General features: G+C 39.6%; 1 protein-coding gene across 2 annotated transcripts in view; it reads left to right on the top strand.

The window, feature by feature from the left end:
- Positions 1-349: 349 nt before the first annotated feature.
- bsnb (bassoon (presynaptic cytomatrix protein) b) overlaps positions 350-24,097 on the top strand; it is a 60,699-nt gene continuing 36,951 nt past the window's right edge. The window contains exons 1-3 of one of the 2 annotated variants that reach the window (XM_034869057.1): positions 350-683; positions 5,614-5,995; positions 18,977-19,783. In XM_034869057.1, the coding sequence (XP_034724948.1) occupies positions 505-683; positions 5,614-5,995; positions 18,977-19,783 (1,368 nt within the window). In that variant the 5' untranslated portion in view covers positions 350-504. The remainder of the gene's footprint in view (positions 684-5,613; positions 5,996-18,976; positions 19,784-24,097) is intronic. The other variant, XM_034869058.1, reaches the window with a different exon arrangement.

Below are 24,097 nucleotides of genomic sequence, written 5' to 3'. Positions count from 1 at the left end.
TATCCTAATCAATTATTAAAATAGTTGCTGATCAATTTATTTAATACAAAAAAAATATAGACAAATTTCATTAAGGATTGTTACATTTCAAACATGCAGGCAATAATAATTGTGTGTAATGTGTATGTTTCTGGTCATTCAGGTTAAAAAAAAACAAATGGTCAATGAGAAAAAAACGTGAATTGAATCACGGAGATCCCAGTGGTCTCCAGTCATGTGCCACAGAGGGCTCAGAGGTATTTGCGTGGTGACCGTTGATGTATTAAGTGGTGACTTGAGATAACCGAGCGTCGTGACCGCGCACGTATGAGCCATTCAAGTTCCCACCCATTGCGTCAGCGCGCTCCCTCACCATTTCCGTCAACGCGCGTGCTCCGTGCGGGATGCTGAATTGTAGGTGATGATGGCGGAAGGGGAGCTGCGCTGGGTTTCGTCTGAGTTTTTACAGCCGCTGTAGAACCATCTACAACATCGTTTCTCTCCGTCGAGACCTTTCCCGAGGCGATGGGGAACGAGGCCAGTATGGAAGGGGAGGGACAGGCGGGACAGCCCGGCCCCGCCGTCCCTGCAGCAGGGGCTCCGGCTTCCATTTCAGCACCACCGGACTCTGGACAGCTCATCAAGCCGAGCAATGGAGCGCCAGCCGGAGGAAGTGGGGCTGGACCCCGGCCGGGGATTAACAGGTAGCCGCGATAGCTAGGACACTTCTCCGCCAAACTATGGACAGAAATCAGGGAGGCTACACGGCAGCGTGGCGTGTACAGTACATCTGTACGATGTGGGGCATAGATAGGCTATAGGATCAACCGAGATAGACTTGAATAGGTGCTTAATTATTTATTTCAATATCCTTGTCAACACAATTCACCACCACCCCTTTTGAGACCCATTTCTGCTTTTTAGCAGCACCACCCTATTACTCAACGTCAATTTGTCTCGATGTCAAATTTAATATGCAACGCTTTCGATGTAGAAACAGTAGTAAATCATTGTACACGTTTCAATAGGAATTTTCACGGTGTCTGCTCTCAGGCATCAGTAGCTAGTATCATGAATGAATGATCGACATTTTTTTTCCTCATGAGGCAACGCCAAGTAAATATGACTACTTTGGAATGGGTCTGACAGATTTTAATTTCACCTATTGCTCCAGGTAATACATTCATTAGAAATGCAAATGATGCGAAGTGCACTGGATCTCACGTTAAATGGCTTACTTGTTTCAATTACAGGTTGATTACCTGAACATGCCTGGACATGAAAACCAGTCCAAAGTCATTCTGAGAAATCCCCTTCCTGCTGGGGAGGAGGTGTCTGTATCCTGATCCTAGCGTTGTGTAGGGTGACAATGCTAGCATCAGACAGCGTCGTTGTGAGCACAGGACCGTTAGGCATGTGCCATTTAGCAGCCTCACTCATCAGATCTCAAACAAAATCAATATTCACCTAGTGGGAATTAGCACCACTATACAGCACAGAAAAAGAAAGAGTGGTATTGCATCTCTCCGTACAAAAAACAGACACTGAGCCCAGATTTATATTGCAGCTTTACATGACAATATTTCCATTATTTTGACAGTGACATTTGGAAACCCGTATTATAACAAGCCAATATAATCAGGTAAAATATTAGCCTTTTCCAAAAATCCAGCTGAGAGCCTCAGTGTATAATCACAACTAGTAGTGGCCTGTAGGTCTGTATTTTCTGTGTGGGTGAGTGGGAAGGACAACCCTTCCAACAAGATCTGATATTGCCTTAGTTACACAGTTCAACAGTTGTAGACCTGAATGCGCACATGAGGTGGCACAGCTGTGTCTTGGATTTGCCACACCTGCTTACAGTCTCTGTGTACTTTCCATTTTAGCCTGCCATCCAATAACAGGTATGTATTTATTTATGCTACGTACCTTCCTTCAAGGCTAAAATTCAAGCGGATTATTTTGAAAATCTGCCTTGCTTGATTTGTGCCATTACACAAAGTGACCGTAGGGCATTATGTGGATGTGTTCTGCCACTGTAACTAGAAAACCATATACATTTATTAATGTTTTAGTCCTCCCTATGTTTCTATTTGTAAAAAGGCACCCACTCTTCATCCCATATATACACTGTGGGGCAGATTTTAAGGCCCATAGCTCCCATGTAACATCATGATTTTTTCAAATCGTGATATGCCTCTTTTATCCACCTGATGGGGAGTGCTGAGAGACTGAGCACGATAAGAGACTGACATGATGAGAGAGAGAGAGAGAGAGTACATCATATGGCTGATTAAAATGGTTTTCTTAAGATCAGTGCCCCCACATTCAGTCTGAATCTTCCCTTAAAATACTCTTCCACAAAGAATTTGTGAGAGTGTAAGAATCAATGAGACGGTGGCTGTGTTGAGACTTTAGATAGAAGACTCATCTTAATTAATGACTTGCTGCGTTTGATGAATTATACTCTATCAGAGTCTGTTAATATAAATGGGGACATAGTTTGCTATATATAACCATGTTCAGAAGGTTCCATATAGGCATTTTTTCTCCATATGATATTTTAATTCATCGCAGTCAAACAGCTAAATCTGAAGCTATGGGAGTCACCCTACCCTCATGCTCCACAAAGCACTACAATGGTTGTTTTCTGTTCTAATCATAAAAGCTTTGACTAAGTGCGCAGTCATCCTGACCTTATGCCCATAAATGACAAGCATTCAAAATTGTAAGAAATACTCCAAGCTTTAGATATTTAATATGTTTGCAGCAATGTGCTGCTGCTATATTATGTCTCACTTTTTCCTTTGCAAGCTTTACTTCCTCCATCGTGTAATAGCACATGTGATAAAGGACTGAGAGCTACTTGATTCAGTCTTTTCGAACATGTAGGTCATTAAGCAAGTTAAATCAACATAAATCAAAATTCCATTACAAACCTGAACAAAGCTATAGTTAAAAAACACCATGACCATGATGTAGTTACTCATGTTCTAAGACAGAGTGCACAAACAGTATTCCCTCATAATTAATTTACCTTCAGCAATGAAAGCACTGTTCACTGTGCAGCCTGCATATACCAAATGGTTATTACAACTCAAACAAATAATGCAAAAGCATTTCTTATTATTTATGACATAATGACAGCCATATTATACAGAAAATAAATAGCTGTGTACTGCATCGGCAGTGTAGCATTGTTTCCAGACGTCCAACAAAGTTGACATTAGCTGAAATTTTGTGTCACAGTGACTTGCTTGAAATCCTTTGAGATACTGCATCAGGGGTGTCAAACTCAATTTCACTAAGGGACACACTGCAAAATATGAATCACATCAAGAGCCAGACATGTAGTTTGTTGCTTTTATTAAATGAAAAAAATGAAAAAAATCAAAATATTGATGCGTTAATCTGTTTGAAAATTTAAAATAGTGGAAGGAAACACTCTAGCAATACAACTCATAATGATCATTTTTAATGTTGTACAAATTGAGCAAATCATTCTGGCTTCCATCTGTATTATGATGAGGAAAAAGTTGCAACTTGGGAAAAAGATTAAGCATGTAATTGTGCAGTGGACTGGATATGAGTTTTATTTAGATGGTTTAGAGAATCTTTAAAGTTTCTGGAAACACCTTTAGAATAGTAGCATGTGTTGCTAAACGGCCTTCTTTGTTTTTTAAAGGTATATATTTATTAGGTTAGTCACTCATCTGAATAACCCGAACAATCACCAGCAAACAGAACACAAGGGCCACTTCTCATGACTTTGATGTAGTCTGCTTCATGTGATGAGCCTTTTCTCATGTGAAGCACAGCAGGTGGGAGATTTAAAGTTTCAGCACTATAGCTCCCGCATTCACATTTGACCAACATGATGAGTACCAGTCTCTCCAGTAATCGCTCCCTCGTCCATGTCTCGGCTGCTCATCAATTATTTTTTGAGGGTTTGCCAAACTTGTCTGACACTAAATGATGAAATGGCTGCAAATAGTTCGAAATAGAAGGTACTGTGGCCTGTAACACTGCTATCCACCTCTGTTTGTGTATTGGGATAATTTGTTTAGTGAATATTGTAACAGCCTTTGTCACTTGACTACTTCAAAAATTAATTGTATTCATTTTGTATCTTTAAAAAGGATGAATTTGTCATATTTCTTGACAGAAATAACTTGAATGTGTGTCAAGTCCTCTTTGTCCCTCTTTAAACCTGATATGAGGAGCTGATAAAACACACGTTAACACGTTAAACCTCTTGTCTAACAAGCAAGGTGTCCTGCAACCACAGCATGGCACATTTAAAACTTAGTAAATATTTATAAAGTTAAAAACATTTCCCTCTTGGGAAATATCATTACCTTTTTTCATTTTACTTTGTAATTTTCCTACAACATCAGTAGTCAGTGATACTCCTAAACATTTGGGAAAACAACAGGGCTAGTCCTGTGTCAATGAGCATTTCACGCAGATTTATGCTCCATTTCATGCTTTTAAAGTGCATTTGGCCATCACAAACAAATGATGCATTCAAACATGTTCAAGTCTGATGCACCCACTTCCTCTCTGGTTCGACCTTTGAATATTACTAAATGGATGGCAGGAGATAGGTTTCACTATTAAGCCGTAGGTAACCAGTTTCATTTTCAATGGACAAAGGAATAAATCAATAAGAAACATAAATAATTTTCGATTATAGGGCTACGATTGGTTTCTTTGCCATTCAAGTGATTATTATTTTGCAAAACTACCTTCTTTCTTGTGAGGAAAGAATTGAGATTTATACTTCTTTTGTCCACTCCATATATGTCAGTGATCAGTAGCTTTGACAACATCCCCACAGCTCCAGTTTAGCCTTAGAGTGACAAGGTTAGAGTGCAGATGTTTAATTCATCATCTGGGACTCATAATTGCTTACATGCTCTATTTTGGTTCCTTTATTCACCTCTTTGTTTCCAACATTCTTTCACTGTGGATGCAGAGCTGCTGCTCAGACTGTCTTTGAAGATGATAAGCATGACAAAACAAGGTCTAAGTTGTTATGACAGTGGAAATCCTCCATTCCTATTAACTATTGGCACTCATGCCAGAGGGCTGGAATGTGCAAGAAAACCAAAAGTTTACAATGCTGTTGTCTGATACACCAACTTTGTTCCACCCTAAACACATTGCTGAGGCCAGTAAAGAACAGCTTCAAAGAGTGAAAACAAGCCACAAGAAGCACTTCACAGAAACTGATATAGGCAATATAAAATATTCAACATATGCCTCTCTGTTGGTCAAGGTTTTGAGTAGTCTGATATCACACTATGAACAACAATAAAACTATTTTAATGACATGCGGACCTAGTGCAACTCACAGCTGAAGCCGTCAAAAATATTCCACTGAAGAAGCAGTACTGCTCCTTTTTGAGATTAAGTAGAAATCACTGGTATAAATCGTAGTAAATGATGTCATTGTGTGTGTGTGTGTGTGTGTGTGTGTGTGTGTGTGTGTGTGTGTGTGTGTGTGTGTGCATTGTGCTGACTGAAGAGAACAGTCTGAACCGTTTTGAAGAAGTGAACCTAGTATACAAAAATGTGTGTCATAAATTGTAATGCAAATCCACTTTGTGTTCTTTTTATCATCTCTACCAGACCACCTCCGTCAGACCTGGGACCTAAAGCAGGAGTTGAGAGTGGTCATGGGACAGGGGACAGATTGGCCTCCCACGACACCCATCAGCAAAAAGGAGAGCAGGGCCAGGGCCATGTGGCCAGGAAGAGTCTGCATGTGGATGTGGGTAGCAACAGAACAGGAAGGTCCCCCTCCGTCTCCCCGGACCGAGGCAGTGTCCCCACATCCCCTTACTCTGTGCCACAAATTGCACCCATGCCGAGCAGCAAACTGTGCCCCGTCTGTAAAACCACCGACCTGACGGGCACAGGGGATGACAAGCCGAACTTCAACACCTGCACACAGTGCTGCTCCATGGTGTGCAGCCAGTGTGGCTTCAACCCCAACCCTCATCTCACAGAGGTAAGGAATGCATTCTTTTTGGGACATTTTTCTGTTTTTTTTCTATAGTAGTTTACTCAACAACTGACCTATTACATAAATATGGTGTCCATGATATGTAAGGGAAGACACCACTGTCACTCTGCCCTGAACCACAAACACAGTCAGCACCTGCCATTATGCATTCAAACGGAAAACAGAAACATCTGAAACACATCCTCAAAATGGTAACAAGAAAAGCTGTTGTACATTTGACTGCACAAACAGATTCCAAATGAATTCAGGCCTATAGTATTATAACCTGCCTGAACGCTGAAGTGAGGAGTAGCAGTGGGGTGCCTGTGTGACGTTGACTTACCAAGCACATGGTTTACCAAATGAAACAGATAATAAAATGTAAATATTTTACAAACCTGTCCACAGACAACCAGGATATTCTTCAAAGTCCTTGTAATTGTGATCAAGCTGACAGATCCTGCTTTAAATAGAATGAAGTGTCTTTACAGGTGGAGCTACATATATAAACATATATCAGTCATATATAAATATTCACTGTCTGGCACATCAAACAGATCGCTGTTTAATTTGTATAGTTTTTATTTGCTTCCTCCCAACAGCTTTACCCATTCATTGCATCCATAGTGGGTGGTGGTGAGAGAGGTGGTATGTGAAAAGTGACATCAATGCATACCTTTCAACCATTTAAATATGTTGATCAAAGTGGGTAATTCAGGTGCTTCAGTGTGGTTGAATTTGACCCGGTGTCATTATTTCTCATTCACATTTGTGAGAACTGTCGTTGATGACTATTGTTGTCAAGTTGGCTGTAACTGGCTAGCAGAATGGATTGCACCAACTGAAACTGAACAAGGATGTGAATTATTTGCAGTCTGAATGAGAGCTGTGAACTCCCTAGCTCTAGTCATTGTTTTCTTTGAGTGTTTAATGATCTGGTGGGCTCATGATCTTACATCCTCAAATACCTGGGAATTGCACAACTATGTGCCCAGTGCACATATTGGTCACTTCCTATTAGCTGTAATGAATTGTAGGCCCTTATCTTGAGCAAGTGCTACGTTGTTTTTTTAACTGATGTTCACAGTAAATGCACACAACACTTGAACAAAGCTCTACCCATCCTTCCTGACAGGCACTAGTGAGCATCCAAATCATGCCCAAAAACACATCTCCCCATCATTCACAATCCTTCAGATGCATGTAAACAGTCATCATTGTTAACAGGTAGCTGAGTAAGCTTATTGCCTTCATCCTAAAAAAACTCACTTGCCTAAATTGAATTAGTCTATGCTTTGCTGTTACTGTGAGTCAAGTGTGGCTGTGTCATCTGTCATAAAGTTTCACATCAACTCGAGTGAGTCATGTTGCAAATTGCAGCCAAGGCGTTATGTCAGTTAAGCTGGCCTACATAATATGGGCTGAAATATGTGCCAACAGAAACTGAATTTGAATTTGAATTGCTAAACTTGAGTAATTGCATTGAAAAACTGAATTTGAATCACATCATTTGAAATTGTATTGTTTAATTGGACTCATTGCAATGAAAAACTGAATCTGAATGGTATAGTTTCAAATTTAATATATTCCTTTGGAACTGAAATCCAATAAAATATGATCATCAATGAAAATTCAACTCTCTATATATCTTCACATTCAGTTCTCACAATTCAAATTCAGTTCACAAAATTCAATTTCAAGTTACTGTGACAGACATCCGGGTACTTGAAGAATGAAGGAAGAGCAATCAAGCGCAGATCAATAGATAGACAACGTTTATCAAAGTCATGGATCCTTCTTTGGTAGGACTGGTCCTTCAGAGGCTAGGCCAGGCTCCTCTGTTGCATTTGGAGAACACATAAATGGAACAGGCTAGCACATCATTTGTGCACGCTGCATTTCAAAACACTGGTTGAAAGGATTTTGGAGCTGTGAATTGTGCTGTTTAATTTTTTTGTTCTCTGACTGAATCAGCGTCAGTCTGCTTGCAGGAGAAGAATCTACTGTCGGCTACTTTGCCCGCAATGTGCGATGGTAGGCAACATTGTCAACACTAGTAGGCTATGATGTAAGCAACAGTTGTTATCTCTTATTTATCCCTTGTCAATAAATTAAAAACTTGTGGGAGTTCATGTTTATAGTAGTTACTGGTAAGGAGAATTGCATTAATAAATCTTAATTACATTAAGCTTACAGTATCTTACATGACAGTTTACATATGTTCCTTAGTCCCTGTTAAAAGACAGCAAACACAATGAAAATATGTTTACCGTTATGAATGCTATAACTTTACGTTATACTTTTTAGGAGCACAAAAGATACACATTGATTTGCGTTTGATTACCTGGATGTCTGTCACAGTAACTTGAAATTGAATTTTGTGAAGTGAATTTTAATTGTGAGAACTGAATGTGAAGATAAATACAGAGTAGAATTTTCATTGATGATCATATTTTATTGGATTTCAGTTCCAAACAAATAAATTCAATTTGAAACTATACCATTCTGATTCAGTTTGCAATGCAAGGATTCAAATTAAACAACACAATTTCAAACTATGTGTTTCAAATTCAGTTTTTCAATGCAATTATTCAAGTTTAGCAATTCATATTTCAAATATAAATGATTCAAATTCAGTTTCTATTGGCACATATTTCAACCCATAACATAAATAGAAGAATTCAGGGAGTAAATGTTTCATGTTTGTACTGTAGATGAACTGTAGATGCGTTGGCATGTAAATGTATTGACTAATGTGTGTGTGTGTGCGTGTGTGCAAGCTTGAATACATGCTTGCATAACAGCATATTGGTGTGTATTGGAAGGGAGATTGTAAAAGTTGGAAAGAGGAAATCGTGGGAGATGGAAGGACTAGAAGAAACTGCGTGGACCAAAGTGGAGACAGACAGTAAAGAATAGATCATTACAGGGAGTGAAGGAGAGCATGTCAGTAAAGAGAACCGCGGAGGTGGATGTTATGGTTATTTTTCAGCTTAGCCTTGGTGAGCTTGTCAGATGCTGACAGGGAGAGAGACGAGGAAAAACGCTCAGCCTCCGGAGACCTAAAGATTTACCCCCTTAACCCACTTAGCATGGATTAGGGCCTTTCCCTCACTGCAGCAGATCTAACAGTGAAATTGACGATGGGCCTGTTGTTGCCGATCAAGGTGATGATAATGCTGAAGATGACGATAACTGGAATTACGATTACAATGATGACTAGGAAAGACCTGAAGAAAAGGATAGCCATGCTAAGGAAGTTGAAGTGAAACGTTCCTCCTATTCAGGAGTATATAGTCTTATACCTGTCATGAAATGTAGATAGACTTTCAGGATTTTCTAGGATTATACTATTTTTTTATTTTTACATCTGGTGTTTTGATGAAAAAAATCACCTGTGGCACTTTTATTACATATCTTTACAATCTATAAGTTATCTAATTTAATTGCTGTTTCCGGATAGTCTCTTCATTACAACACTGGCTCCGTCCGGGTTCATGTCGTTTCTGTTTAAAAAAAGATTCAGACACTGATTGAACTGTCCCAGATTATAGGGATAATATGAACAAAACCGGGTATTGAAGAGGATTTCCCATCAAATTACAGAAAGATGGCACTGCTGATTAAAGTGTTGATAACCGAGGGCGATTCCATATTTGGAAAGATTATGCATATTCACCACAAAGTCCCGAATGGTATCTCCAGCCCAGCGTCAAAATTATAAATTAGAGCAGTTTTTTTTTAACATTAAACAAGAAATTGCCTTATCAGTTGAATTTCTTATAAAGACAATCCCTGCTCATGCAGGATTGTTTGAGGAATGTTAACAACTGTTAAACAACCTGGTGATGGGAATGCAATTTAGAGAGAGGTAAACAACAAGCAACAAATGGGTGTAATATGCCACTGGCTGTTACAGGGCTGTCAGTCAAGCTGAGACAACACGGATTATTTTGATATTTTTGCTGAGAATGTGCAAGTAGTCATACACATGAGATTGTAAGGAACATGTGTGCATGACGTAGACAACAGCAAGATTGAAAAATATTAGTTACACATTTTTTAGGGAGGTGTAAGGATTGAAAACACTGTGATGAAAGAGTTAAGGAGAGAGGTAGACAAGGCTGAGAAAAGCAAGACTAAGACTAAGAGACAGAATAAAAAAAAGAGAGAACAAGAGTTCAGAGAGATAGTGAAAGTACCATAGACACCCCCCGCCACTGAAGGTGTACTCCCACCATCACACAGGCAAACATCTGCTTTATAATTGCTCCAATTTTTATTTATAGATCCTACCTCTTTCTGTCTACGATGGCCCGGTCCTGAGACGCCACAGCTGAAAGAGAGAGAGAGAGAGAGAGAGAGAGAGAGAGAGAGAGAGAGAGAGAGAGAGAGAGAGAGAGAGAGAGAGAGAGAGAGAAAGAACTGTGTGAAAGAGCTGTGTGGTAGCAGAGGGGACAGAAGCGTCATCATATATTAACCATAATAGTCTTGGTGTTCATACTAACGCAATGCAACACTACATTGTTTTAGCTTTAAGTGCCGCAATACAAAATTACAAAATCAAAAAAGTAATTTTGGGGCCCTTTTGTGTTTCTTTTTATTGCCAAATCACTCCATGGAGATGAGCATTTTTTGTCTTGAAATGATGACTTTTTAATGCTTTTGTTTAAAGAGTGCCTTAGAACACATTCTTTTATTTTAACCAACAATCCCACACGTTTTAACAAATGCTCCCACACAAAAGTCTCTGCAGAGGCACTCTTTATATTTCCTCTTCCATGATCAAAAATGTAGGTAGGTGGCCAGTTGCACTAGATACATCAGCAACCCATCCAAGAAATATGGAATCTATTTTATCTCCAAAAAAAAGTACATCCAAGCTAATATATCAGTAATATGGATACCTTTAGCCAGAAACATATTTATATTTAACAATTTAAAGTTGCATTCATCAATAATTTTACATTCCATGGAAACAGACTATGTTAAAGACAAGCTGTTGAACATAGTGTTCAACACTCAGGTGTTGATGGAGACTAAGGCAAAGTTAAAAGCAGAGTGAATGTTGGACTTACAGGTTGTCAGAAACGTGATTCCAAATCACTGCCAATGTTACTCTGTGTCTGCGGGACATGTTAATAGGCAACAGTTAAAGGTTGTCCTTCATGGGTAAATTGTAAAATTTGAATTTTGTCCATAAATATAAAATAAAACATACAAACATTTAAAAAAATTGTAAAAGAGGGTATTTTGCTATGACTAGAAGCCACTCTGTTGGTGAGTCAGTCGAATGTTTCAACTCCCTCCTCCCTGCATATGTACAGCTGTGGGATACAGACAAACAGTAACGTAGATAGAAACAGGTGTGTTTTAGCTGATTTAGACTTTAGTGTTTCCCAGGTTCTAAACCCAAGGCCCAAAATTGATTTTCCAAAGCTGCTTCAGTAACACCAACCTGGGAGAACAAACTGGGTGTTAGAGTGTTCTTGAAAGCAGGTTGTGAGTGTCTCAGGTACATTATTGACTTTTTAATTTTCAACTGTTCAAGAGTACTGCTTGTCTCAAAGTGAGAGCTTAAGTTGTTTTATAGCATGCATATTGTTTACATACGTGATCACATTTATTTGTTATCCATGGTCAAATAGTTTTTGAGAAAGTCTAAAAATAATAAAGTGAAAAGGGAATGTAAACTACAATGATGCTGTCATATCATTGAAGAATAAATCCATTATGCCTCAAGGGAGCCAGACCCTAGTTTCTAATCCCTTTGAATTAATTTAAATATTTAGCATCAGACTTCTCTAATCCCCCTCTAACTTTGCATCATGTGGCACAAGAGATTCAATGGCATTCAGATCTGGTAAAGTGGAAGACAATAATGGTTGTTGAATGGATCTCTCACTAGTATTGTCTAGAGCTTTTAATGTGTTGGAGTTAAATGTTAGCCAAGGACAACATGGGTGATATACTGTATGTGATGAATGAAGTGGGATTTCTTGAGATTTTACCCTAACAAAAAGTCACAAAATAGTTAAGATCCTTGAGCAAGAGGGTTTTAGGGGGAATTTTTGTTTTTTTTTGTTTTTCCTGTCTTCTGCCTTTTGTGTGCTGGAAGATGTTGAGAAAATGAATGAGTGAAAAAAATTATTCTGAAAGGTTTAATAATTTTGGTTTTGGTATCAACTGGTAATCATCAAAGGTTTTGCCAAAAAAGTAACTGTTTTTGGAGGAAATTATTTGGGAGGAAAAAGTGAACTGTAGTTTTCTTCTTGGTTTCCCACCATCGAGACAGTAGGAGTCAGCTTGCTTGTGTGTGTCATTTGCTGTGTTAATAGCAACTGAGGCTTTGCGTTTTTAGAAAAGATTTAAGCTTTTTCCCTTATTAATCACATTATGCATTATGTACAGTATATATTCAAATGATTACTTTATCATTAATTCAGCGATATAACACAAATATGTCAGAGTTTAGATTAAATGGTTTTATCATTTAAACTTTGCATGCTGAAAAGTCTGACTTTTTAGCAAATATTACATTTGTTTCTAGTTTTACATAATTTTGGGAGCCTTTTTCCCTTTTATTCAATAGTGACAGTGGATAAACAGGAAAGGGGGAGAGAAAAAGAGGGGAAGACATACAGCAAAGGGCTGCAGGTCAGATTCAAACCTGGGCCAATTCAAAGGACTCAGCCTACTTCGTGCGCACGCGCTTACTGGGTGAGCTAGAGACTGCCCCACATCATGTGTTTTCAAAAGAATTTGGCCCTAAAGTTTTGAGATATCTCTAATGCTATTTACTATAAATCACTGACCATGTACAGTAAGTTCTATTTGCTAAATACAAAAATGTAGAAAATGTCAGTGTTTTGGTGACAGTGTTTCACACAGTGCACCAGGCTGTAATCATTGACTGACTGTGGCTTTAAGTGGACAAACAGTATGAACTGGGTCATGAATCCAGCTGAGACACTACATGAACAAATTTTGCATATGCCAAAATATTTTGCAGTGACAACTGCACTGGTTTGATTATTACCCTCTAAATCGCTGCATTTAAAGTCGCAGCTTGCTATAGTAAGTCAGGCTGTGCTCTTCAGCAGGTAATCACAGAAACCTAAACCACCTGTGTTTCATTAGTCCATTTTCCCAAATCTTGCTATTGTAATACAAAAACACAAGATAAACACATTGAAAGATCCTTTCTGCAACATGATGAGTGATGGTGATTGTGGTTAACTGATGGTTATTTTTTATTCAACTCCAAAGTTAACCAAACTGTACATGGCACACATTATTTGTTTTAACAGCCAAGCAGGCTATTTGATCTTTTTATTCTGCCAGTGCTTCAGGTTGGGAACTAGTTCTGCAGGAGGACTCTGAAGTCTATAGATAGGATTCTTTATTATTTTAAGTCACACATGCTTATTTCCACTCAGTTTTTAAGTTTCCTATTGTCTTTACAATTCTACTAACATATAGGACTGTACGAAACAACATGTTATTTTGTTTTTGTGGTTACCTCTGCTGAAACTTTTGGTTTGCTTTGTCCGTTGTTGAATGATGTTGGTTTGTTGATTTGTTGGTTGGTTTTTTTGTCTGTCTAAATGCACGATTACATAAAAACTACTAGCATGGTTTAACAAAGAACCCATTACATTTTGAATCTGAATCACGATCCGGGTACAAAAATATATTTTCACCTTTCAACAACATTTAGACTTTGATTTCATCTAGACTCTAGACGAAATCGAAGTCTAAATGTTAGACTCTAGAGAAAAGGCTGAGTGGCTAGTGACTTTAGAAAACCACTAGCCACAGTGGCTGGTGTGTAAAAAGGTTAATGTCAAGCCATGTAGCAGCATATCTTTTGCAGAGATACAGTATAGTAAACTATCACCAGTAGGTGATTTGATCATTTTTAACAGGGGGGACAGTTTGTTTTGATGTAAATTACTTTTATTGAACCCCCCGCCCCCCTTAGCTATATACTCTAGTCTAGAGAAAATTATATGTCCAAGAAACTGACTGAAGGGCTCAAGTTGCCATTCCAATCTGTCTGCAACAGTGCCATGGATTTATCAATACACAGTTAGGCTACAGATAATTCAAAACCATGATCGGGGCCATAGCTTCTAACTTGCAGAAGTTAGAATCTATTCCACCGTAGCTCCCCGGTGTGCCTGACACTGCTCCAGCACACCTGGTGAAGACATTCAACAAACAGCATTATTACAAATGTGATTTTCCCGCAATCAGTCATTATTTAAACTGACCTTCCTTTTATGGATGCCATTTCCTGCTTAGCAATGTGTGTAAAACAGATGTGTTTTATTGAGATTGTGCTTGTGTAGTTGTGTATAACGCTGACTGGGTGAGCAGAGGGAGAAAGAGACAAATTGACAGGGAGAGAGACAGAGGGGGGAAAAAGAGAGAAGCATTGGGAGGAATTTTAATGTCTTTTGGCCCAATTTGCGAGGAATTGATAAACTGGAGCATCCCAAGCATCCTGATCCCCAAACTGCAGTGCTCAGCTGCTGTACATACTGCATGGTAAAACCGCATTGTGATCTCCGAGACCAAACTTCCTCCTATGTCTGCGTTCTTGTTCTGTTGAAGTTTGATTCTGTATCAGAGTGTGTTCTTTACCCAGCTTTCTGGGGAATGATGGAGTGCATGATGTCTCACTCCTGACAACAACTGAAAACTTGAGAACAAAAAATGGGTAACTCTGTGCACCTGTGTGATGGATGCAGTGTTACATGATTTAACGTATGTGTGTGTGGGTGTGTGTGTGTGTGGCAAAGATCCCTTCTACCTTTCTCCTCAGCTGTCATTGTTTTATTCTACTCTGCTCAATTTTAATTGTAACTGTAATAGGATCATTATTCGTACAATATGTAATACAATAAATTATCAAATTACAATATTAAACCACCCTCGCCGAAGAAAATGTATCTGTTTACGGACAACTTAATGTATTAAAGTTTCATTCATGATGCGTTTTGTGAGGTTTATTCATGTCATTCTAGTGAAACAACTGCAGGGTTTATTACATAATTGCTTAGAACCTAGTTGTGGTGGCAGCTGACCAGTTAGTGAGCAAGCAAGAAAACATTGCCCTAAAACCACAATATGATAATATATGTCATATGGCAGAGTCCCATCTGTAGGGAATTTAATTGTGGGTTAGCCCAGTGCTGGTTACCATTGTAAAAACAATCATACTAGACATAACTTGTCGCCAAACATCACGGTCTGTGTCAGAATCAAATCAAAATGGCAGACTTTCCTGTGTTTGAACACTGTTCAAACAGTTAACTTGCTGATGTTTTGAATTATTTTGTGAATAAGGACAAAACATTCAGATTTTTTTTTCAAATTCATCAATAATGAAAAATAATCGTCAGTTGGAGCCACAGTTGCTGATGAAGATTTTCAGATGGTACCCAAATCAGAATAAAATTCAACTTGTAAATATGTGTGTGGCTGTGTGTGTTGCCAAAGATGCTTTGCTCTCATTATTTGAGCTATATCCAAGTCTCTGTGGGCCCTCGCTGCTAAAAGGTTCTATTTCTGGCAGCAAGTTGTTGATTTTCATGAAGCCACGTTGCTCAAGCTTCCTGTTGGCAGACACTGAGTTCTCGCAGATCAGTGAGCTACGGTCCCGGCTTATGACCTCTGACGTGTATCATACTATTGTACACACACACACACACACACACACACACACACACACACACACACACACACACACACACACACACACACACACACACACACACACACACACACACACACACACAAGCATGACATTAGATCCATGTTTGAAAGCAAGGCTGAATGAGAGCCATCAAAAATGTATACTTGAGATGGAGATCAAGATGGAGAAAGAGAGTTTGATAGAGTGATGTGATTCGAGAGATGCAGATAAAAAGAGAAATAAAGATGGGTGAAGGAGAACAAGATGGAGGTTTACAACAGAGAGCTGATAGAGAAGCGGGCAGGAGACAGAGTGTGCAGGGTACTTGTTTTTTGCTGATACAGATCAGATTTCATAAAGATCCACATGATTGCCTCATAACAAGGGCGACTCAGAGAGGAATGAGATGGAGATGAGGCGGAGGCAAGCAGAGACACGATGAAACTGATAAATAGCTGCCCTTGTTTTTTCTCCAATGGGCTTAATATAGTTGTTCTAACTGTAATTTGGTTTAAAAAAATCATGGACAATAACAAGGATGAAAAGAGGAGTTCCCATTCGTGAGTTTCTTGATGAGTCCAGTGTTGGATGGTGTAGTGTTTCTCCAGTGTTGGCTTATTTCACTGTCCACATTACTCTGACTGTCTCCAGGGTTCATCTTTGCTCCCGGCTTCTCAGCTTTCCTGATCGACAGTGAAAACCATGGCCTCATCACTCTTAATACTGAGAATTGGCAGGGAGCCAGACACATGGATAAGATTCAGCTGAGACTACTCTGTCTCTACTGACTGACTGACTGACTGACTGACTGACTGACTGACCAACTGACCAACTGACTGACTGACTGACTGACTGACTGACTGACTGACCTGGAGAAATTCTGCAAAGCAGGTGGAGAGGTTACTAAACAATTTAAAGCAGTGAGCTTTATTTGTTGCTGACCTGGGCCAGTTAGACCAGTCTGTTTGGTAGGACCAGGTGCTGGACGGGCCTGAGCTGGAGGCTGTGCCTCAGGATGTGTCTGGGTGCAGCATCAGGTTTACGTTCTGGTTTTCCTGCACGAAAAGGACACTGGCAATTAAAAAGGTTACTGTACGTCTGACTAGATATTAATGTGGTCTGACGTATGCTCTGTTACATTTGTAGCCACACCTAATGGTAATGTCAGGGCACACCAAGAACCCTTTGTCATTTTATCAAGGACTTTTACACTGGAGGCCAGCAAAATTAGTCTGGTTCCAGATCTCATCTCAATCATTGCCCACTTCTTGATTTTCCTTGAAATTGAATTGGTGAATATTTATTAATTATCATTGGAGTGAAGTGACAGTTTAGTCTGATTATTATGCTACGTAAAATGATGGTGTTATCAGCTCTGTTAAGCAGAGTTTCTTGTTTTATCTAAAGTCCAAGCACAGCAGTGAGTCAGTGTTTAGAATTATGTGGCGCAATGCTACATTTTAGATTCAATGACTCATACCACTGTAGTTAAACTGGGAAGTTACAACTACTGGGCTAGCTTGTATGAAATGTTTTATAGATAACATATGTAACAACGCTCAATGTCAATATCCTTTTGCAATTAAATCAACAAAGAAGTAAAACAACAATCACAAGTTATTACATGAGTACAGTTCAGGATATAATTAGCGTACAATTACAAATACTAAAGTCAAGATGACCTTTAAATAATAAACTATTATTGTCCACTTGAAATGAGTCGTCTTTTAGTGTAGTATTTTATTATTCAGTCAATGTAAAGTTGTGTGCTGTCAATGTGTCTGTGAGCTTGTTTGTGAACCCATCTTTTGTGGCTAAAGGCTTGCAGAAACATCTGATTCCACAGCAGTGGAATGATGAGATCTTTCCCTTTATTTTCAGTCCTCGGTTTGGTAGCTCCCGTATTACTGAAAACTCTCAGCTGAAGCTGTAGCAAAATCTTTATGAAACTACATTGCAGACTAAAAGGGAGTTTTTACCCAAAGGTATGAAGACAAAAAAGCCAGCTGCCAGGCCTCCCACCTCACTCTTTGTGCCCCAGACTTCCAACCTAGCCCCAACCCTCACACAACCTTTCTCTGACTGCATTTATAATGCATTAAGGCATTATGTAATAACCACAAATCCAAGACGGCTACAATAGTGTGGCAGCTGTCAAAGCACCAGGATGCCAATTACCACGTAGGGCCATGTGCCATCACCAGGGCCTCTTTCTGACGTTCACCTTCTTATGTGCCTGTATGGAGCAGGAGATAGGAGAAGCGAAGGCATAAAGGAAATGACAACAGCAGGAGGAACCCAAAGAAAATGGTCTGAGAATTTTAATGAGAAAAAGAAAATGTTGTGTAATGAGTAAGAATGTAGAAGAAAGCAAAAAGGAAGAGCCACACAGAAAATATGCAAGAGAATATACTAAATCAGGGGCAGCTATGATTTGTTAAAGAAGTCCAGAATTTACCCCGTCTGTCACATTCATTTCCTACGCATTTGTTTATGGGTGAATGATGTTTACCAATAAATGTCCATGCCAAGGCACAGAGATGCTTAAATACCTCCTCAATTAGATATTTGACATGATTCACAATTATTCTTTCATTCAGTCATTTTCTATAGACTGGAGGCTATTCCAGCATGCATTGGAGGATGTGGTGTGATGGCAGCAAGTCCATCACACAAACAGACCAACACACTCATGTTCAAATTCACACCCCTAGGCAATTACGAGTTTTTAGTTCATGTTACTTGAATCTCTTCTGGCAGTCGAAAGAAAGTAGAGCATCCACTAGGAACCCATGGGAATGCAGGGAGAAGATGCAAACAACCAAATTTCTGAATCTTTTTTTTATAATTTTATTTTTAGATATAATGACTTATTTCAACAATTCACCCACTATTGATCATCTAAAATAGCCCTGTCAGTTAAACTTGTTTTTAATCAAAAGAATAAGAGAAATGCTTTCTTTTTTAATTGAGTTTAGATTAGAAGGTTAGCTCAGCATATGGTACTGACTGAAAACTGTCTAAAGGTATAGAAATCTTCCTACCACTGCTTTTAAAGTTTACTGATTGGCACATAATATTTAGTTTCTTTAATCAGTACAAAGGGTAGTACACATGAGAGTGTCATCAATCTTCTTATCCAACACTTTGCATGAAAACTAATAAACATACTGTATGTCCCAATATGTCGACCTGTTCCTTGAATTCCAACAGTCATCTTCATACTAAAAGATAAAGACTAGATGTTCTAGCTTATTGTCATTGTTTCCTTTCCTTTTTCACAGGTTCAGGAGTGGCTGTGTCTGAACTGCCAGATGCAGAGAGCGTTGGGGATGGACATGACCACACCACGCTCCAAGAGTCAGCAACAGATACACTCTCCTTCTCATGCAGCCAAACCAGAACCTAAACCTGATGCTTCGACTCAGCCTGCACCCCAGACACAGCCCCTTCCTCAGACGCAGCCTCCAGCTCAGGCCCAGCCTTCAGCACAGGCCCATCCAGCACCTGGTCCTAACAAACAGACTGGTCCAGCTGGCCCAGGTCGGCAACAAATAAAGCTCCCTCCAGGGGCAGTTGCTCTCCCAGGCATGGCAAAGGCCCCGTCTCAGCCGGATCTGTCACGCAACTCTCCCGCCAACCAACCACATCAACCCCACCAGGACCAGACTCGCAGTGCAGGGAGTTCCCCTTCACGGCAGCCCCCACCTCCGGAGCAGACTTTTGGGAAATTGTTTGGCTTTGGTGCTTCTCTTCTTAACCAAGCCAGTACTCTCATATCTGAGACTACTCAACCCCAACAACAGCCCCCCAAAACGGCCCCCAAACCAGGAGGACCTCCTGGTGCTGGGCCTGGGGTGAGTAAACCCTCAGGTCCTCAGCCGACACTACAAGGGCCTCAAGCCCCTGCTCAGCGGCAACAACAGCACGCTCCGCCAGACTCCTCTAAACCCAAAGCTTGCTGTCCTCTCTGCAAGACAAACCTCAACATCGGCAACATAGCAGAACAACCCAACTACAACACCTGCACACAGTGCCATCACCAAGTGTGCAACATGTGTGGATTCAATCCCACTCCACACCTAGTCGAGGTAAGATTGATTTGATCGGTTTGGCTTTCAGCTGTGTGAAACAAAGTGTCTCCAGACTATGGATTTGCTAAATGTAATGATTTATTGATTTGTTTTGTGAAAAATGCTGTGTCATAGTGCAGTTAAATGGGTTGTGTTATTATCCATTTGTGGCTGCCTGGTCTTGGAGGAAATAACTACAATTTACCGAGGGTTCTTGTGCTAATTAATCAAGTATTTGGCTTCCGGTTTGCCCTGTCTCTGAGGTTCTTCATGATCCCCCTTTTGTATGTCTGTGCCGGTCCCTATTGTCTCTTACTATTTTTTTTAAATGGTCCATTATTGTTTACTCTCATTCTTTAAAACATAAAGATCAACAAAGTATTTAAAAAAAAAAATCATGCAAAGTATTTTGTTTTACAAGAAGGGTTGATATTTGGATTTTCAAGCTGCAGGTTCTGCATGCAGCTTGTACACACAGTGCTTTATGTAAGCTTGTGAGCTTCTTTGCTTTCCCCCTGCCTTTCTCTCTCTCAATGTTTCTCAGTCAGGACCTGCTCTGTTCTGCTCTGTCAGGGCCTTTCATGTAGTTAGCAGAGTGAAGTCCAGGCTGTGACTCACCTCATCAGTGTGCACTCTACCCCGGAGCTGCACAGAAATATATGACCCATCTACAGAATACGGAGCCTTATCAAGTTCAATTTAATGGATAATCTTAATATTGATTAGTCACAGCTGGGGGTCAGCTGAGGGTATATTCCTACCTGAAGTGCCCCCGGTCCTCTGTCATGGTGGGGATCCAGTTGGTAAGAGCAGAGACTTGCCGACTTCCAGAGCCAGGCAATAACAGAGTTTAATTACGCAAATCAAGTCCAATTGAATGATAGCAGTAATAACAGGCTTTTGACAGAGCGCTGGCTTTTTATGGGCGAGCCTTGTCTTCCCAGGCATCTGGCTGTCACAGGCACTAGCATAGGCCATTCATAGATCGCTATGGAAACAGAGAGATAATTTGTTTGTCAGGCGTCCCTTTCATGCTTGGCTGCTAAGATGCTGAGAGTCTACAAAAACTTGCAGACTGCTGTTGCTCTGTGTTCATGAGAAGCTCTGTTATTACTTGTGTGTGCTTTTTGTTTGTGCTCAGCTTAATGCGGCCTCAATCCAACATAAGGTGCATTCTTTCCAAACCTGTGAACAGTTTTTCTTGTCCTTCGATTCTTCTTTGAATCTAGTTTTCTCAGCTGGATTTACACAGCCTGTTGCTACATTTTTCCTCCTCGTCTTCTCAGAATCTCTACAAACTTTTTTGTTTCTCAGTTTCTGCTTTGTCTTTCATTTCTTGCCTGTTGCAGTCATATTTTTTTAATGGGTGCTCAATGGCTGAACAACTGGGTAGTTACAAAGTTTACCAATTACAGTACCAGAAATTTATGTAAGGACAAGGCTAGCGATAGTCCATAATATTGTTATTATCACAGGGTTTCCACGGGATCTTAAAATGTCTTGTGTTCTAGGTCTTAAATCATTTTAAAGAGGTCTGTGTCCATGCAACACTACCTCTAATGCTTAGTCGTTGTTGTTTTTTTTATACCATGGTGTTGTAGTTCTTTCTTTTGCTAGTCCAAATATAATTTTGCTGTGTAAAGACTACAAATGAGACCAACATGCAACTTATTTTGCAGCCAGTCAGCTTTTGTTTTTGGTGTCAGTCTCTTTCGGATTATACCACAGAAATAAAACTGATTTAATTCTTCAGCTTTGGGAAAGTGCAAGTTACTGAAAAAACAGAATGTAGGGCTTAGCTGAATACAAATTTAATTCATAATAGTCTAAAATAGGTCTTAAAAAGTCTAGTAAATTTGACTTGGTGAAACCTCCAGAAACGTATTTCAGCAAATATCATGAAAAGACCAAAACCAGCACTCCGTCTTGCCCGTTGAGTACTTTTAGTATGTGGCATTAGTTAAGTACGTGAGTTTCTTAACAAATTTTATTTGAACCCAAACCACAATCTTTTCCTAAACCTAACCAAGTAGTTTTGTTGCCTAAACAGGTTCTGCCCTGACAAATAAAAATACTGCATAGTGGAAAAGGTAAAAAAAACTAAAAACAAACAATAAACAAACAAATATGTCATAACAAGTCTCTACAAATTGACCTAAATTAATTCTAATTAAACTCTGCGTATTAGGCGCCTTTACCATGTCACACCTCAAGCACGTCGTGTAATAGACATACTGTAATGACATTTTCTGTAACAGTTCTTAGCGAGGATTTTTACAAATGCTTGTGGAAATCAGAATAATTGAAATATTCATGAAAATACATGTTCTGTCACCCCATGAGTGACACACTGCCTAATTCATTCAGAGCAAATTAGGTTGAGCTGTATCATATAAAAAAAATGTAGCCCCTTTTTAATCTGCGACGAGACGATGAATGCCAGCGTCTGTGCGAGAACAAGTGGAAGAACAGAGGAGGAGAGAAAGGAAAGAGGTGATAGATTGAGAAGGAGGAGGAGGAGGAGGAGGAGGAGGAAGAGAGTGAGAATCAGAGATAATGAGTGAGAGGAAGTGTTTGTTCTTTGCTTAATATTTCATATCAATTAGCGCTGAAAGTCATGTGTGGCTCTGAGTAAATAGGATGTCCTTGTTTTGGGACTGTTTCCCCCTCATTATGCTTCTCAAGGAGATTAAAACCAACCTTGTGTCATTGTCGTCTCCCCAGAGTATGGTTGCAAATAGAACATGAAATGTTTTCACTGGAGTGTCTGCTGCTCAATCTGATTTACAGTACGCTGCATGTCAATCCTCATCCCTGAAATGCTCTGTCTTTCTGTCTCTCCTTCCACTAGCACAGGCTACTCCACTCCACGGAGGCATATACAGCCAGGCCTTAGCTTTTATTTAACAGTAAATAAAGTTGGAGTTGTGTTTCATACAATGCATAATGTTTCAGTTCTCAAGCAGTCTCACTATAACATTATTTTTCCCATATGCCTAACATTTTGTTCCCACGGTTGGGGCAGGTGTACTGATCTGACTCAGTGGGTCTATTATTATGATACAGAAGTGTGTCCTCTGTTTATAGCGGGATAGAAGCCCTGAGTGCATCGTTAGTTAAAAGACTGATTTTTTCACAGAACTGTATAAAAAATGTTTAGAGAAACAGAAAAAACAGTTCATCAATAATTCAATGAGGGAGAACATAATAAATGCCACAGAGAGTGCTGTGTTTGATTCCTCAAGTCACACAAGGTCAGTGTGAGAAAAGCAAACTTGCAGCCGCATGTTAGTTTTACTGCAGGTGTTTCTATGCTGCTGAATATCAAGCGCAGGTTGTATGGTTGGTGTTAGAATCCTGCTGAATCCTGAATATGATTTATTAGGTAATCAAATTCTGTACTTAAGCTCAAAAGTCTACTTACCCTTTCAGAACATATAATCGGTCCCTCATATCAAACATTACATAATAACTCTGCTGCAGTTGTATTCCAACATTAACACTTGTCTCTTGAGTCTAAATACACTATTGAACTTCTAAATTAGACTCTCTCTCAACATTTTGCAACATATCTTTGCAGAAATTGAGCATAATGTTGACTCATTTGAAGAATCACTCATATCCAGCAGCTACTGAGAGCTGAGTAGCTGAGCAGAGTGAATCCGTGTGAATTAATGATGGAAATTCTATTGATTTCTATTTTTCCATTCAGGACTACAATTTGCTTGAGACTGCAGTGCCACTGAGGACAACCTTAGCATACAGTGAACTTGTGTAAAACATGTAGTTTTTGCGAATGTGTCAAAGTTGCCGCTCTCACACAGAGCCACAGCATAGATGAACTTGTCATTTCCATTCTCAAACATGCTGGAAGTGTTTTCTGAAGGTTGGCACTAGCCTGTGTCTCCCTCAGGAGTCCCATCCAAAGCCAGATGGCTGCCGGCATCATGCATCCAAGCCTGCCATGCTCAGCCTGGCTGCTCCCAAAGTGATGATGGTACACCATCACAGATTCAAACACCCACCCGGCCTCAGTCATCCTTTTAATTCTTCCATTTTCTTTGTGCTGCATGCACTATATGTGCTTGTAAAAGCCAGAGCACATAAGTTACTTGTACAGTAATTCAGATTCACACGCCCACATGTATCTTACACATGCAACACATGCCAGGGTGCATGTATTCACACCCACTGAAACTCAATTCTGGGTACTAACAGATTACACAAAGTGGGTCTTGAGTAATATTATAAGAAAGAATTACAGTGGGTACGGAAAGTATTCAGACCCCTTTAAATTTTTCACTCTTTGTTTCATTGCAGCCATTTTCCAAA

Source organism: Etheostoma cragini, chromosome 4 (genome assembly GCF_013103735.1).
Source record: "Etheostoma cragini isolate CJK2018 chromosome 4, CSU_Ecrag_1.0, whole genome shotgun sequence".
Classification (NCBI taxonomy): domain Eukaryota; kingdom Metazoa; phylum Chordata; class Actinopteri; order Perciformes; family Percidae; genus Etheostoma; species Etheostoma cragini.
Note: the sequence above shows the minus strand (reverse complement) of the source record. Positions and strands in the feature narration are given on the sequence as shown.